The following is an 18020-nucleotide window of genomic DNA, read 5'->3' on the forward strand; positions in this document are numbered from 1 at the left end:
CCTGATCCTATTCCTCCATTGAAATCCCGTGCCCTGCTTCTGGTAACAGCACCTGAAATCCCGTGCCCTGCTTCTGGTAACAGCACCTAAATTGTTGGCATTCTGACAGGCAAACTGTGTGAAGGCTTTGGAAACAAAAATATCCAAGCTCAGCAGCTGCTGCACAGAGCTGGACCAGTCCTATGGAGGAGGCAGGGAAGAGGCACAACAACAGCTGGTGGCAGGAGCCTCTGTAGTTGCTCCACCTTAAGAACCAGCCTCAAGTCACTTCAAGTTTCAAGTGTTGTTCTCTGGGTAATGTGATTGTTGCAGATGGTGGAAAAATCAGCAGTCATTGTGGTTTGAAGGTGTGGTGCCATTGTTCCATGGGCTTCCATGTCATCGCCTCCCTGCTATGGTCTAAAATGGAAGGATGCTCTGGAGGAGCTGGGGGCAGGGGGGCAGAGCAGGGGTGGTGTGCCGCCCCAGGCTGATGTTACTCCGTAGTTCTCACATCCTGAGTGTGCTTGTCAGATCCATGCAAAGCTCTGGATCTGGGGGAGAGGAAAAGTGTCAAGCCCCCACACGTCTTCAGCAGTGGTTTTCAGCAAGTGGCTCCGGGCTGCTCTCTTCTTGCATCACTACTTCAGTGCTGTCTGTGCAAGGACAGCGTGTAGTGAATTCCAGAACGCTGTGTCCCTCTGCGAGCCAACCACAAGAGCTGAACGTCTGGCCTGGAGCTGCATTTTGGCAGGATATGGGGGCCACAGTTATTGTTTTTGTATATGTTATTGCTGCTATGTTTATGAGTTCGGTGGGGGGGAGCAGAGGTGGGGAAAGTGCAGAAGGAAAAATGTGCTGGGCTTCCCCTTTACTGTCTCCATGTAGTGCTTGGAATGATCCTCTGGCATACATTCCTCCAAACGTCTGAGCTTTTGTATCTCCGTATAACATCCAGCCTTGCGCTCTCAGTTGTGTCATGCTGGATTAAATCCATGTCTAAACTACTCATTCCCTTTATGAGGACTGGGATATAAACGTCCTCTTATTGCAGAGAAAATAGAATGAAAACTTCTGCAATCTTGCTTTGTGTCTCTCATGAGGTCTCCTACATGTGGAAATAAGGATAGTGCTCTGATCTTGCCTTGCTGATCACAGCAGCTTTCAAAAATCCTCTCTGAAGGGGAATCAGGAGCCTTATGGGCAGAAGAATACCATTCATGCAGCCCTTTTCTAAATAGAAGGGAGAGAAGTGACTCGAGAGTTCTGGATTTGAGTAGGGCTTTAAAATAATGTACCACGTGAGGCTACACACTGTGCATGGAGTAGCAGAGGTGTCTGCCCGGAATGCAGAGCAGTCTCCCAGCAAGGGGCAGCACTGCTTCTGGAGAGCAGCTGCCTTCTGCAGAGAGGAGAACTCCTTCATTTTCAAAATGTGATCTGGTGTGGCTGTACTGCAGAGCGGAATGGATGCTGTGGGAACAGCTGGATCAATTTGGTTCTGTCAATCCTGCCAGCTGAAACCACACCTCTAGTTCCAGGTGCCCACTTGATGTAAGAGTGTCAGGTGGCTTTAGCTGCCTTCTACCACAGATGTTGTGCTACTGGACTGCATATTCCACTGAGCTGAACAGCACGCAGATTGATAAATTTCCGTTTAGCATAATTATAGTGACTAAAATAATATAGGAAAGGGGAATAAATTCCTCTGCAAGGTGGAATAGGTGCTAGATTCAATTTGAGTCTTGTTATTAAAGGCAAAGGTGCAAAGTCAGGATTGTGTTGTTAGAACAGCATGCAAAGAGCTCCCAGAATAAAAAAAAAAAAAAATTAAAAAATCAGTAGGGTTTGATGATGAAATAGTTTTGTGTGGTCCTGTCTTTGATGTGGTAAAGTACAAAGATAAAGTGAGAGGGAAGGAAAAACTAGAGAGTGCAGCAAATGTTCTTAGGCGTAGGCTTGAGGGAGATGGGGGTTGCTTTCCAGGAGGCTAGAATGTCTTGCCTGAGAGAAGCATGCATGGAGTTACCTTTTCATAGAAGATGAAGGGCTGAAACAGTAGGAGCCAGATGCATACCTGGGTTGAAAATACCACAGTTGAGATGTGCATCTTTAGTAGGAGGGAGGACAAACTCTTCACCAGGACAGCTAGTCTGTGCCTAAAATGGCACAAATCACATGCAGACCAGCCTTCCTCTTGCTCCAAACCAGCCAAAAGAGCAGCAGGAGGAGGGAGACAAGCCCTCTCACTGCTTATGCCCATGTAGGACCATCTCTGCCCATGGTCATCTGGAAAGTACTGTTTTGGAATGTGCCTTGACATGTGAAGGGTGAGGTTGTGACTTTGGGCTGTTCCTTGGCGCTCCAGTTCTTGGAGATAGTTTCAACGTCAGGGATGGATCTTGAGTTGGTCTTAGGTTCTTAGTGTTCACCCTGCACTTTACTTTGGGACATAGTATTTTAGAGCAGATAACTGGAGTACACAGTTAAATCAGTGGGTCCCTTCTGCAGTGATGGAGAAGACAGCTTTCCAAGGAATGAGAGGAGTAAAGGCTCTATAGTTTATTGCATCCAAACTTAAAGCTCCCACACCCTCTTGTTATGTGTGCAGTGACATCTATACCAAAATGAGAAAGTTAGAGTTCTCATTCCTGCTCAGCTGCATTTTTTCATAATGCAAAGGGATTGGACTTCAAAAAGTAAGCAGGTGTTGAAAGAAAAATAGCAAAGGCGAAGGAATAGTGTTAGTTCTTTCTGAAATATTGTCCAATTAAAATGCTAGCTATTCGTGTAAAATACATCTGCAGCAAGGTACTTGGAAATGATTTATCAACACTTACTTTGGAGAATGCTGCCTCCAAGGTAGCACAAAATGTGAAACTGGCAATGGAAAGTCACTATGACTTAGAAAAAACAAACAGCAAAGCAATTATTTCTTGCCCTAAGAAAGGGTGTGTCTGTCACAGGGTTGTGTGAGGCAAAGTGGGAACACTACTATTAACATTCATGGTAAACTGCACGGTTAATCATCATCCAGCTAGTCCCTGGTTTCTTTCTTTTTTCATTCTGAGCTAGAGGGGTGGTGGTTAGAGGGCAGAGGGCTTGTCATTGGAGGGAAAGGGAAATTGATTATTTAATGTGGCTTTCTTTATGACAAGGCACTAACATGACTCCCGTCTGTATTTAAATGCTGTCCCCAGGTTACGACTATGGCTATGTCTGCGTGGAGTTTTCACTCTTGGAAGAGGCCATCGGATGCATGGAAGCCAACCAGGTTGCTTTACAATTCGGTCAATGCTGCTAGAAGATTTTTAATATTTTTTTTTTTTTGGTGGGGTGGTGGAAAGCCAATGAGGTTTTTGTGAAGGAAGATCTGTTCTTGTATAATACACAACACTGCGGTTTAAATGTTGTTACCAGAATCTTGTATCAGGCTTAGAAATACCAGCAGGAAAGAGCTGCTGGACACCAAGTGGTCTGCCCTCTCTCCTGGTGTGTGTCAGCACATTGGCTGCAGTCAGAGGCTGGTGGCTGACAGACTCCTACTGCAGGTTTTGACCCTGCTGTTTTTGTACTCTCTGAAATGCAGTCGGGAAGAGCTGTGCTGGCAGTAAATGCTTCCCCCGGCTGTTCGTGCACACACACATGCACATGTGACTGTAGGTGCATACCCTCGTGTGCAGCTGAGTCAGCTGTGACTTGAGTGCTCCACTTTGCCATATGCTTTATGTGTGGGAGAGATGCTTAATTGTGCATCTCCCCCATATCTATCCTGTCCTTTGGCAACCCAGAGCTGCAGACACAAGGATGACCCTTACGTGCAGTTGAGCCTGGTAAACCTGAACATTTCCAGCCCTTAAAAGGACAAAGTGACTGAAATCCCCAGTAGCTATTCTAGAGGGGCCTTTACTCTGACCTGGTATTTGAAGCTAGAGCTGTTGTTCCCCATACAAGAACAAGATGCATAAAATTTGTTTAATAAAACATAGATTTCCATCTCATACTACCCTCCTTGTGCCTTGGAACTGCAAATGATGGATTCCTCAACAGAGCCAACTTCAGATCCCCCTTCCTCCACCATGTCCCTTAAGCCTTCTCTTTGCTGCTTTCTTCCTCCTAATTTGCCTGAGTAAGAATCCGTATCAATTATCTTAAGCCTTTTTACCTGAATCCCAGGTCTTGCTGTCACGGGAGGAGAGTTATGAGTCAGATTCAGAGCTGTGCATCTGCAAAAATGTAGTTACAGCTAATGAGTCTTCACAGCTGGGGTTTCAAAGGTCCCACTAAGCACTCGCATTTGCCTCTATTTTCAGTTACAGAGGTATTGCAACTTAGAAAAATGTTTTACAGAAATAATTCTGTTGCTGGGAAAGAGCCTGGCACATTCCCACCGAGGTGGTGGTGAGGAGCAGAGAGAGAGAAGGCTCCAGAATTAATTATTACTTTTACCATCAGTGACAACTTTTATTTCCCCTTCAGTGTTTCTACGATTCCCAATTTATTTTGTTGTCACTGGGGAATCTATAATTATAGATGACACTGCTTTTAACCGCATGCCTCTCTGTATTCTCTCCACCGTTCTACTCTCATGAAATAATGTCTTCCTATGCAAGACCAACTCCCAAGTATCTGGGAATTTGGGAATCCCTCTTTTTCTGATTGTTGATGCCTTCTCTGCCCTTTCTCCCATTTGGAGTATATAGAATTGGGCAGGTATTTTAACTTGATCAGGTTTGGTCCTTTGCTACAGCAGAGAGCCTGTAGGCACCAGTCCTTAAACTGAATTGAGTGCCTGCAGGTGCCCAGTAAATCACTGCACACACATGCATGGGAAGAAGCTCTGGCTGGTGTTCCACTGCTGCTTACTGACCTCCCCAGCATCAGTAACAGCAGCCATTCAGCCTGGGGAATGCTTTCCTGTGCTTCCCTTCCCTGCTAGTGACAGGAGTTGAGGTCACAGCCATGCACATCTGGGGTGTGCTAAAAACAGGGTATGAAAAGTCTTCCAGTTTTCTTCCTGCTATACCCGGCTCTGTGTGTGTGCAGAGGAAAGCTGGAAGATGGAGTGCTTGGAAGGGATAATTTCCCAAGCCTCCATGTGCCAATCTTCATCATGTTTTAGTAGATCTACAGTAGTTAGATAAGTGAGATGTGGGGTTTGGGATGACCCAAGCTGCATGCATTTGGTCAGGAGAGCATAACTTCTAGACTGCCCCACTTAGGTTAACTTGTCTAATCTGCTTTTGACTAAATATGAAAAGGAGCCGTTCTAACTACCTAAATAAAAGAAAAAAACAAACTAGCAATATTTGTACCTGACATACTGCAAAGGAAATAAGTGACTTTAAAATTCTCAGAGACAAACAGAGATCTTCAAAAAGGGAGTTATGAATTCTCCCTAGAGAATAGGTATTCCACTTCAATGACTTCCAGGGTAGAGTTACAAGATCATCTCCTTAGACCGAGAATCTGCATTTTTGCAAGCTGCAAAACAAAAAACCTGTGTTAGCTAAGACACAGATTCTTGGATAGTTCAGTTATTTTCAGAAGGTTATCAACTGTCCCTGTCAAATTCAGTCACTTGTGAGAGCATAAATAGCAAGTGACATGCTGGTCCCTCACTAGTCAACCTGACTCTTTCTCAGGCATCTCAGGCTGGGAATAAATAACTTGTGCAAAACCAGCATTTCTGATGCTGTTTAATGCCTGTTGAACTGCCCCTGCCTGAGGAACAATTTGCTACATCCCTATATTGTATCATTCTGATACTGTGAAATCTTTTTGTTTTACTTGACATACACCAGCACCCACTTAAGATCATTGCCAGACTTGCAAACTGCAGATTTACCAGGTTCAACTTCCTCCATTCAGTAAATCTCAGCATGTATATGCGACTGCTGAGATTTGAGGGGGCTTTTCTGTTACATATATAGTGATAAGGAAACACCCATATTCTGTGTTGCCCTAATTTTGCAGGAGAGTTGCATTCCATGTGTATTAACTGCCACAGCTAAAGTAAAGACAGCAGGTCCTTTATTAATTGCTTTGACTTGTCGATTGTTGCATTGGCAACTTACTCCAGCACCAAGGTCCCACCTAATATGCATGAAAGGTGCTGGGTTGCAGTTATTTCCAGTGTGGAGGTGCTGGCTACAGGGCTGGAGGAGTGAGGTGCCAGGTGCTGGCTCTCCCACTGCCTTTGTGGGGGCTCTGCCCTGGCAGGGCAGATGAGCTGTTGACTTGTTGTGCAGAGCCTAGATCCAGCCCTTGTAGCAGCTTCATGGTTGGTGATGCTCCTGGTGGCCTTTTGTTTCACGCTGGCTGTCACTTGAGTTGTGTGAGACCTCTTTTCTGTCTGTGATGAGCTGCTTTTCTGTTGGGGAGAAAGTTATTTTGAATGGAAAATGGGGTTTCTGTCTGCTAAGCCACATGATTTCTCCTAAATAACTTTCCCTCCCTTATTCTCATTTTTGAAAGGGTGTGGTGTGGCATTTGGCGTTTCTTTGGCGTAGCCCCTGGTGTAGTAGTGTTCCTGTCTGAGGGTGCCAGCTTGGCTTCTTGGAAGCAACTTAGGGAATACATCCCATGGCTGCTCTTGTCCATAGGCATGTGATCTTCTTGCGCTCCTCCTTCATGCGTAGAAAAGAGCATAATGAGCATGTCTCTTGGTGTGAGAAAATCAGGTGGGAAATGAAGTACCCTTTGTGTTCTGTTGTGTGTTGTAAAGGCAGGAGGAGGAGAAATGGAAAGAGCCTATGTCTGCTGCTTGCATGTTTTACTGTTTTCACTGAGATGGAGCTGGTTGTTATACATATGGAAGCAAGAGGGGATTTTTGAGCTCAGTAGCAAATGGTTTGTCTCAACTGACTCTGTAGTATCGTCTCCAAATCCGCTCAGGCCTCAAATTTAGCAACACTGACTGCATGAATATTTCCTAGCTTTTTTTTGCTAGTACCTAACAACTTTGTAATCCTTTCCTTCTATTTCTTAAGAAAGAGGGCAAGAGGAGAGCTATAGCATGAACTTTTAGAAATGTCTACACTGTGCATTATTGTGCAGGTCTCCGGGCACATGCTGGAGTGGTTGTTTGAGACTTGCTCTTGTGCCTTCCTGCACTGAGGCTGGCACTTGTCAGAGCAGTTTTCCTGCAGTGTTATCCTGGTTTAGCTTGCTGAACACACCAATGTCTCCACTCCCTGCTTGTTTTTTACTGGAGCGGGTTAGAGGAATTCTTACTGGATTTTGTGTGTGCTCACTTGAGCATGTCCCACTCCTGTCAACTAGAAACATCAACTGTGTGTTTCTCCTGCTCTGAGCCTATTCCCCTGTATCCATTCACTTCAAGGCCTTTCTGTATTCTGTGTGAACAGAGCTTCTGGTGCAGATCAGATTTCACAGGCTTTTCACTGTAGCTGTTGGTGTTAAAATCCACAAGATGCTGTGACAAGCAGGCAAAGCTTAGGACTTTCTGTCCTGAAAACATTTGCAGTAACAAGCCACAACTCTTTGGCTTTCCAATTAAATAAAGAAGGAGCATGTGCTTATCCTGAGAATGGAACTTCTCCTGTGACCTGTAGCCTTGGAGTATTTATTGAAGCCTGTGGTACAGGCAATTTGTGTTGCAATTTGCAAGAAAAAATGTGTGTCCAACCATCAAAATTAATTGCTTTCCTTTTGGTAGAATGTGCCTAATTGTGGAGTCTGAAATTTTTTTTTCTATAATCTGCCAGATTCCCTCTATAATGGAAGATGACACCTGCCTCAAATGAATTTTCACAGGCTGTCTGGTATCCATCATTTATTCTCTTGACAATATTAGTCTGTCTCTTTAGCTTTAACCTGCAGTTGAGGGTGGTGGTGGCATGTCCACAAATACACTGAAATCCGTTTGTGTGTTAGGCTAAGGGTGCTGGAGATGGCCTTGCTTTTGATCTATCCTCTTTGGATCCACAGCTGGTATTATCTTCTGCTTTTCTTGTTGCATTATTAGGTGTGTGGATTTTGCTCAGGTTGTATCATTAGCACACCTCTTCTTCCCCTGCTCTCCCTCACCCCCACAAAGCCTGTCCTGCTTTTCACTGTGTGGATTTCTAGAATCTGCTTTTGGAGTCTTCCGCTTTGAGTGAGGGAGAGGCTTGTATACCTAGGCAGTTTCTTCTGTAAACATCCTAATGGTTTGGGAAACATGCACATTGTGGAGGAATTTTTATGAGCCACCTGACCTATGGAAAGTTCTCTCCACAGGCTAGGGGATGAGTGGATTTCCAGGCAGCAGAGCTGATTTGGGTTTTTTTTGTATCTGATTCAGTGTGTGACTTTGTCATGAGTTCACCCTGGCCTTACATCATGGAGGCTGGACATGTTGAGTCAATCACTTTTTCATTCCCTCTTGTATCTCACTAATCACCACATCGTACTGGCATTTATCTGGAGCTCTAAACTTTTGAGATCAGTATGGAAGCCTGCAGTGGGAAGCTCCTGGAGCTGGGCAGACACTTGCCTGTGAATAAGCAGTTGGATCTGCCTGCAGTGACCTGTGACAGGGCTGGGTGCGTGGGTGTACATGTGTGTATCCTGCAATGAAGCTGTGATGAATGCACTGCCTGTTTGGAAGGACTGGCTAACCTCTGCGTGCTGCAGAGATCCTCCATGTGCAGAGAAGGGTGGCTTTTGTTGTAAAATATAACTACCAAAAAGTACCAAAAATATTTCTCTGGACCTTTTTCTCTTCTGTCTTCTCAACATCTTCTGTCATCTCAGCTCTCCAAGCCGTGTGAATCTTCCTAGTCCTTCTTCCTTTGGCACAGAAGGTTGTAAGAGATCTTCTGCCAGAGACTTCACACACTCTTCCTTTCAGCCAATAGTAGCTTCCCATCAATGTGTTTTCTCCAGCCCTACCCAGATAAAAAAACTACAACCTCCTTCTTGGCAGCTCTGTCCTGCCTTGCCTCAAGAGGCAAACCATGCTACCCAATGTGTTTTAAAATAAGTTCACTTTTCACTAGGAGAGTTGTGAAGCTGCATCTTCTTGCTCTACTTGTGTGATTCCCAGCTTGCCATGTCCCTCCACCTCCCTGCTAGCATTCCAAAATCCTGTCCTCCTTTTTCCTTCAGCCTCATCTTACCCATGTGGAAGGGACTGTATGTGTTTGCTGCTGCTGAACTGCTGCTCTGCGATGGGATTGTCCCAGAGGACAGCTTCTGGGTGAGCTGGCTGGAGCATGCAGCACACGCTTAAGTGGGACTTCCTCAGTACCTCTGATTGCTGCTGGGGATGTGTGGCCCAGCAGGGTTATCTCAGGACTCAAATATTGCTGTATATTACAGTATTATCTATTCTGTGTGCTGAGGCTGGCTTGGGCTGCTATATAAATAGGTTGTTTAACATAAAGCATCACTCTACCCTTCTCTAAAATGACACTGCTCTCCCTCCTGGCCCCTGCATTTCTGTTCTGGTGATGGGTTTGCTAGAATTATTTGCCCATTGACATTAACAAATCAGTGTGATGATGTAACTCTGAAATAACCATTCTTTCCCTATAGATTATAAATGCCTTGATAATCAAGTTGTTCTCTGTTGGATTAGCTGTTCTGTTTACAATGCCAGGAGCTGGAGGGAATAATTGTGATTTCCTGAAATTTGATCTGTGAGTGATTGACAAGATAGGTGTTTAGTCCTCTCTGGTTGATTGGCTGTGTGATCTATCAGTTTTGTGCTGCATCACTCACAGCTTCTGGGCAGGAAAAGGTTGGATATTCCCCGCACTGGTGGCTCAGAGTGAGGAGCCACCATGGGACAGCTGGACCTTTGATGCCCAGCACTGATGTGAAAATGGGGGTACTTGAGAACTTCTGCTTGTGCATGCAAAGTGCAGTGTGTACCATGGGTAAGTCTGCTTCTGCCCCTTTCACAGGGCTAAAGTTGTGTTGTAGAGGACTCAATGACAGAGCATTCCTTAAGAAATAGCTTTGGTTTGGTCATTTTCAGTACACAAAGCATTTTCCTGAGCGATGAAGCATCTGGAACACTCATCCTTTGAATTCGTTTCTAGGTGAGATCTTGCCTTGAGCTAGGAAAGATTTGAAGTAATCTTTGGATGCATGGGCAGGATACAGATGGCACCCTGTCTCTGTAGCTGTCAGGTCCTCTCCTCCTAATGTGTTAATGGAATAATTGTGTGCCAGTGGGGAAATGTTAGTCATAGATTATGCTGTATATGCTACGCATAGGTGCAGTTTCACCTTAAAACAAAGAGTGATGGTTTACTGCTGGCTGCTCTTTGTCACAGACTCTGTTTTTTATTGTGTTTGCATTCATCATTGGTTGATTTGCTGTGAAGATCTGTAGAAACTCTAAATAAATCCTTGTGTAACCATTTAGAAGGTATGTACCTCGTAGCCTGAGACCGCTTCAAAGGAACATGGTAAATCAGGTGTAGGACAGATTGTGTGGTGCAGTTGATAGATTATGGTCAGAAGGAGATTTTGGATTAGGATGTAAAATCCCTTGATCAAGCTCCTATATGAAAGTAGTAGGACTCATGGCACTAATTTGCTTTGATGCTTTTGAAGTCATCCTTTAAGTAAGCTGGTGACTAACCAAACTGCGGCTACACTCAGAAATTCCCTCTGTACTCTTAGAAGTGGACGGTGCTGATGATACGACTGAAGTGTCTTAAGGGAGATGAGCAGGCAGTGAGAGGGAAATGTCTGGACGGGTTCAGTTGTGAATCAGGACATCTCAGTGAATGCACAACTTTCATTTCCAGAGTGAGACCGTATTCTATCACGGTTTTGCCGTAATGGTTTGCACAGGACCCGTCACTGAGAACAAGGTGACATAAACTGTTGGGCTGAGTCCAATGAGTCCTCAGCCCAATTCCAGCAATGTCGAGGGGAACACCAGATATGTTTTACAAGCATATGAGCCAGATTATAACGCTAGGACTCCATCTGGACTGTTTTGATAAGTGGGAGCACACCAAAATGTTGCAATTTTCCCTTGATGAGTCGTTGTGAGCTTCAGCCTCAGAACTGTTCGTTCATGCTTTTGTGCTATCTTAGCAGCAATTGCTTTTCCATTGCTTGATGCACTGTTGGTGTTGGATTGCTGGAAAACAAGAAGGTAAAATGTTGACTCCAGAGGTGGAAAAATAAATGGCTGACTGCACACTCCCTGGGGTTAAGGAAGAAGGCAGAAGCACTGTTTCCTTCTCTTCAAAGAAATGGTCTGCCTACCCTTCTGTAGAAATTATGTATGTTTTTTGTGTATCTACAGTTTTGATAGTGAGAGAGAGCTGAAATTCCTTTCAGATGTGGATTTTAGTCTGTTTTCTTCCCAGCTGAGTTTGTGTTGGACTTTTTCAATTTAAATAACGGAAGTTTGGCTACCTGGAATTGGGGCTCATTCAAAGGGAGTACGTTGCATTTTCTGCTCGGGTTGTGAGACTCACACGAGTAAAATATTAAATTCAGATTCAAGTCTGAAAATGCAAGATCAAAGCTCTGGCAGTCAGCAACTTTTATTTGTGAATTTCTGTTTCCATTTGACTGTAACTGGGTTGTTAATGTTCTTGTCTAGAAATGAAATTATTACAGTGGAAAATGGGGGCGGCACGCCTAAGTGGGATATTGTGTCATTATCCATCAATCACAGGCAACAAGGAAACAGGTATTTAACACAGGAGGACACAGAGTTATTATCCGCCCCATTCCCCTGCAAGCCACAGGGCACCTCCTAGACTCTTATTAAAGCTTTAATACCTATGGAGAACACAGAAACACAGTGTGCTACAAGACCAGAGATCAGGAGTTTTGCTGTCATTCTGCATCTGTGCAGGACCAGGAAACACATGAGGTGGAAGAGCATTGAGAGTGCTGGAAGGCAAAATCCCTCTGCACTGCTGAGGAAAGGCAACTTCCTCAATCCTCTCACATAAGGGGGAGAATTTCTTCTTCCATCATATCAGGGAACCTGTGAATGGAACAGCCACTGACAGGTCCTCAGTAGCACTGTGTGACCAGCTTACTGAGTCTGGCTACAATTGCTTCCAGAGGAGGGTTGTGTGGGAAAATCTTGGAGCTGTTTTGTACAAGGAGACAGGACGGAGGTGGAAAGTTCTTCCTGGCTTCTGCAGAACAAAAGCTATCAGATGTAGAGGAGCATTCTGCCTGATGGTTTATTTTGTCATGCTGTTGCACTGTGTGTATGTGTTGACAGTTACCAGATGTTGCATCCAAGTGTCCTCCTGCATCTCCATTGCTTCAGGCCACCTATAAGTTCAGTTAGCTATGCCTTCCACAGGATGAACAAACAGCTTCTGAAGAGCAGGGGTCTAAAATCAAGTCTGTCATGTAAGGAATTACATTTTTAATGAGGGTCAAAGCTATAAAGCTGTAAATAAAGATTTAAGTATTTAAAACTCTGAAACTGTCTTTAGAACAAGAAAATGAAAGTAATTTTCTCTGTTTTCATAGACAACAGGGGAAATCTTAGGTTTCTTTGTGATGTACATGTCTAACCAGGAAATTAGCAATATTCAGATGGGCTTCATGAACCAGATTTGAGCCAGGATGGCATTTAAAGCCCAAGCAAACATTTGATGTACTTTTCCATCAGGAATCTCAGGAGCAGAGTTAACAGAGAAAGTAATTTTAAGTCTTAAGAATCCCAAGATGTATTTTCATACACTTAATACCAGGTTGAGAAGTCTCACTAAGAAGCTTTCTCACGGTGCAAAGCTGTACATTAATGATATGATGACTCAGGTATTTTACTGTTTATAGCCCTAAGGTTTTGAAAGCCTGATTGATTCTTCCCAACCTGTGATATCACTGGAGAAGAGTGCTGAGGTGGTTTGGATTTTTTTCCCCTGATAAGCTGTTGTTTTGTGCCTGGTTTGTGTGGAACTGGTATGTCCACTGCCACTGCTGCTTTCTCTGTCCATTTCATTAACTCAGCTCATCTCTTTTTCTTCCTTCCAGTGTGTACTGGGCACATCATTAAATATAAGAAGTGATTTCCAGAAAGTTTCACAGACACCTCCTAATGACAGGCAAATGATTGATCCATCTGGTTCTAAGAGGAGCAGCTGAAAGCATCACCTCTCTGGTGCTCCAGTGCTTGCTGCAGAGAGGTGAGAGAGCCCCTGTGCTTGGCTGCCCTCGGTCTGCACGGGCCAGTCTCTGTCCTGAGCCACCAGGTATTAAATCCCCAGGTATTAAAGTTCCACAGGGGGTTCAAGTGACAATATCTGTGCCACCCACCACTGTACAGCTTATCTGACAGTTTAGAGAGATGTCTGTGCATGCTGTTTCCCCTTCTCAGTCCCTTAGGAATTCAGCCATGCCGAGGCACTTGTGACACAACAGGGAACTGTGTTCTTTTCCTTCTTTGGTGTCAGGGTTATCAGAGGAACTGCTGTCCTGCAGACTCACCTCTCTGGCTCTACTCTCCCAAAGAGCTGAAGTCTGCCACCAGAGCCTCAGAGCCTGGAGAGTCACTACTTCTGCACCCTCACAAGGCATTCACTAAATTCCTTTCTTCAGCAGTTCTGGGAGCTGACCTGGAAGGAACGATCTGAATTTACCTCTGGACTGTGTGCAGTGCAGTTGCCTGAATGAACCTCTTAAATCTCAGTGCCCTGAAAAAGGAGGAGGTACTGGGTACCACAGGGAGCTGTGACACCCACTAGCATTATGTTGCACTCAAGCCAGGCTGGCAGGGAAAAAATAATTTCCCTCCAGTGGGCTTGGATAACTGTTCTCATGCTGTATCAGGTTTCTTGGCAAATACTGACCCAAGAGGTTAAAGCAGCTGTTTTCCAAAACAACTCCTAAGAGGAGTTCAGGAGGCAGCATCTGCTCAGACACAGAAATTTGTACGGGTGCCAGCCTGAAGGGGCCAGCTGCCTTGAGGTTCTGTCCAGGTGTGACCATTAAAGATCTGGATATAGCTTTTGGACAGGCCACCTCAAGGTCACAGTGATGTGCTGGGAATCATCATTGGGAGGACACAGGTAAGTGTTGTACCACTGGTGGCAAATGGCAGGGCTCTTATCCTCTGTGAGGCAGTATCAGACACCCACTTCTGTCATTAACTGGGAATTTAGGAGTATTGAGAAATGATGTCTCCAAGGATAAAACCCTCTTTTCTTAGAGGCACTTCTGCTTCCCAGGGTTTTTTGTGTCTTTTCCTTTCAGCAGAGAGACTGTCCTGCAGGGACTTTGCCTGAGCACTGGCTGCAGAGAAGGCAGTGCCTGGGAAGGCTCAGAGTGCCAAAGAATGGAGTTTGGAGGTGTGTCTGGAGGAGCTTCTGGAGCACGCCCTTCCCCATTACAGTTGGTGTGTTCTTAGCAAACATTTGCTGCTGCACAGAACATCCTGAGTTCTGTTCACTGTACAGGTGCTGGAATTGGTGTGTAATCCCATAGGTACATGCTCCAGTGGAAGAACATGTGTTGTTTGTGTGTGGGGGTCTTCGAATGCTTAATTAAATAGCTTGAATTGTCTAGCAATAAATTTACCCCTCTGAGGCAGAGCTTTCCAGCCTGACTTTTTTTCCACCATGATTTTGCATTGGGATTGCTCTTTAAGGTTTTGATATTTGTGCTTCAAACCTATGATTAAGGTGCTGGGTGTTTCCTCATTGTTTCCCATCTTCCTTATGGCCATTGCTAATTGTAAAGTATCCCTGAGGGAGGTGCACAGGAAGGTCCTGAATAGGATTAGTGCATTGTGTTAATGTGCTTGTGCTTTATATTGTTTAACAGTGTGATGGGATGAAATGACCCTTGAGGAGAAAGGTGGCCATGTAAAAAAAAAAAAAAAAAAAAAAAAAAGAACAGTGAGAAGTATGTCCAGGCAGTACAGCAGCATTTTAGAGCAGCAGAGAGAGAGAAGGGAAGTCCCTGTGTTGGGAGAGAAGGGGTTCTGTGAAGCAGCTGTTGTTCAAACATTGTCCATGCAGTAGCCTGTGCTAAGTCAAGGAATACTGATGAGGCAGAACCATGTGGATTCTTCCCTAGAGCCATCTATGAATTATGATACTCAATATGCTAAATATTTAAATACTCTTCAGTTTTGATAGTTTAAGTATGTTTTTCAAATACAGGATTCAACCTGATTGATACTTTTCTGAGCATGAGTGTTTGATTTAGAGATTCTATTTATGTTGGAAAAGACCTTTAAGATCAAGTATAATTGTTAAAGAAACTCACATGCATGGCCTCCTCCACTTACCTCTTTATATGGCCTTTACCATCTGTGCTTCTCTTTAGCTGTGGAGTGGAAGCACAGCCAGTAACACCAGAGCACAGATCTCATCGCTCTTTGAGCTGTTGTCCCCAGATCCTCACTATCTGGCCTCTAGAAATCTTCTGACTCCTTCATGCTGTAAAGGAAAGGCTTTAATTTTAAAATTTTCACTTTTTTCCCAGTGATCCTCTAGCTGATCTGCAAAGGTGCCCTCTTCAGAGGAGTGAGGGAAGCTGGAGGTCGGCATTAGCCAGGCAGAGATGCATTAGGGCCTTGAGTGGCAGGTGAAAGTCCACTTGGCTTCACTGGATCAAAGAAAACTTTCAGATGTGTTGAAATCTACTTAAAGGGTGAAATGCAGAAGCTATTCCTATCACCTGCTGCCCAAAGCTGGCCCTTGAGCATGTGAGGTCCTGAGCACATTGTGTGTTTTCCCCAGCTGCAGCACATCACTGTTATCCTTCCTGGAGCTGTAATTGGGAGCTTGCCTGTGCCCACCGTTTTGGTGCTCTCGGAGCAGGGCTGAGAGTGCTGACAAGCGAAGCAAATGCTGTGTTTAGAAGATAAGCACTTTGAGAGTCCTAACTTGGAACTGAATTGGAGTTCAAAATTCAGGCATTAAAATGTAGAGAGCTGGCATAGTCTGAAAAGCAATTTCTGTGTGTATTTGCGAAAAGGATATCAGTGGGGGGAGGTGAGCTGTAGAAAGATACTGGGACTTGCTTAAAAAGAGTATGGCTGGTATCCAGGGAATTTAGAAACCGTAGGAAGAAAGCTGGAGGTGTCTCAGCAGGCTAGCTGGGGTGTCTGTGGAAATAAGGTACTTAAAGGATGCAGACTGGCACCTTCTGCTAAAGGACAAATGGCCTGGATAACCAGGCAGGAAGGAGCAAGTAGATATGGAAGCTTGTGTGGCACAGTGGATGGTCCAGTGCTATGGGTTTTGAATACAAGGACTTTGAAATAGAAGCACCAGGAGCTATCTGGGATAAAATAATCCTTATATAGCATCTTAATATGTTACATTTAGCTACTGAATCTTTAGCACTCTGTTATTTTCCTAATGCTCAGTTCTGTGTTAGTGCCAGTTTTGTTTAATATGCCCATCAGTGGTGTGCCTGAAGCGGTGTTCTGTCAGCTCAGGATGGATGGTGACAGCTTTGGGCCTTCACTCTCAGGCCTCCCCTGACCTTGAAGACCAGGAGCATGCCATGCTGGTTAGCCTTGGATCACTGTAGAAGTAAATGCTTTACTGCTAAATGTTTCAAGGTGATGCCATGTGCTCTTCAGCTTCGTAATGTCTCTGATGCCCAAGGGCCAATATGCTGCACTTTGGGTGACCACTAACACAGCGTTCATGTTTTCAGTTGTCATCTCAGTGTTGATGGAAATCTGTAATATTAGTACACTGCAAAGTTGTTTGGATCCTCAGGGATCCACCACTTTTCAAACCATCCTTTTCCCTGGTATATCTTGAACCTTATCTTCAACCATTCAGCAGTAGAGTGATGGATGCTGTGCTAGATCAGGCCAATAAAAAGAAATTCCTGAGCTGCTACTGGTTTGAGAGCTTGAGAAAGAGGCTGAGAGCCTTGGGGAAAATCCCACCTCATGAGGAATTTGCTTGTAGTTACTCTTGCTGCAGGAAATGCCAGATTGCTGCAGTACCCTGCAGCAGCCTCGACTGCTCTTGTTTCTTTAGCTCCACCTCACGCTCCGTTTTCTAACTGTTTAATTACAGATGGATTGTGGTTTGTGGGTTCACAGCTTTTCTCATCTGCTTTTTGTCAGAGGTAAGCAGATGTAGTGCCTGTTGCTCTGTACAGTCGAGTCCCTTGTACAGCAGCTGCTGATTGAGTTCAGAGATAAAAACTTCAGCATATGGAAAACAGGGGATGAGAAGCCACAGTTTCTGTGGCTGAAATGATCTTGTTCTGAAATATATCTAGCTGGTTTGTTATCCTCTCCTTTGTCCCAGGAAGGTGCTTCCTCCTCAGTTCCACGGGCAGCTGGGGATAGTTAGGGAGACCTTTGGTGTTTGATCTCACCTGCCTGCCTAATTTGCAGGTGAATCCTGTCAGGGAGAGAACCCTGTGCTCTCCCTGCCAGCTCCCACTCAGCCTCTGCATGGTGCATGCCAGTGGAATAGGATGCCTTTACATAACCTGCATTGTGTGGCGGTTGGGGGTTGTTAAATCTGCATTTCTAATCCATACTCAAATAGGAGCAGAACCTGAAAGCATCCTGATTTGCGGTTCCAATTAGATAACCTGGCTTGTGCCGTCAGCCCCTCTTCTCCTGTGCTGTGCCATCCACTGCATTTGGAGGCCAGGGCTGGAACATACCCTGAGGATGGTAAGAGCTTTTTATTCTGGGAAGTGCTGCTGGGACCAGGGGCATCCACTGCATTCCCAGACTGCCTCCTGGGGTAGTGTCTGAGCATTCCCAAGGCAATAAACACTTGTCATTAATCATTTTAAATAATTTTTAAATGACGGATGTATACTGATTTTTGAATAACTATCCTAATTATAGTAAATATGCATAAGAGGGCTGAATTAACATCGTATAAACAAGGTTGGTTCTGGTATTTTAATGTGACTGCTTTACTGTGCTGCCCATAAGCATTATTTTGTCATAATCTTCATATGCAGTTTTTTTATCTGTTTACAAATGGTATTTTTAGTTACTTTTTAGCATGTTGAACCACATCAGTCTTCCAGCATGGTTATTACTCAGTAAGAAGCATGAACCTTTCAGTTCATGGTACAGATATTTTCCATTT

At 44.5% G+C, this 18020-nt stretch overlaps 1 protein-coding gene across 1 annotated transcript in view; it reads left to right on the forward strand.

Moving 5' to 3' along the window:
* Positions 1-18020, forward strand: part of RBM6 (RNA binding motif protein 6) — a 57779-nt gene that overhangs the window by 19079 nt on the left and 20680 nt on the right. The window contains exon 6 of the mRNA XM_058844666.1: positions 3180-3253. Coding sequence (XP_058700649.1) covers positions 3180-3253 — 74 coding nt within the window. The remainder of the gene's footprint in view (positions 1-3179; positions 3254-18020) is intronic.

This window comes from Poecile atricapillus, chromosome 9 (genome assembly GCF_030490865.1).
Source record: "Poecile atricapillus isolate bPoeAtr1 chromosome 9, bPoeAtr1.hap1, whole genome shotgun sequence".
NCBI classification, from domain to species: Eukaryota; Metazoa; Chordata; class Aves; order Passeriformes; family Paridae; genus Poecile; species Poecile atricapillus.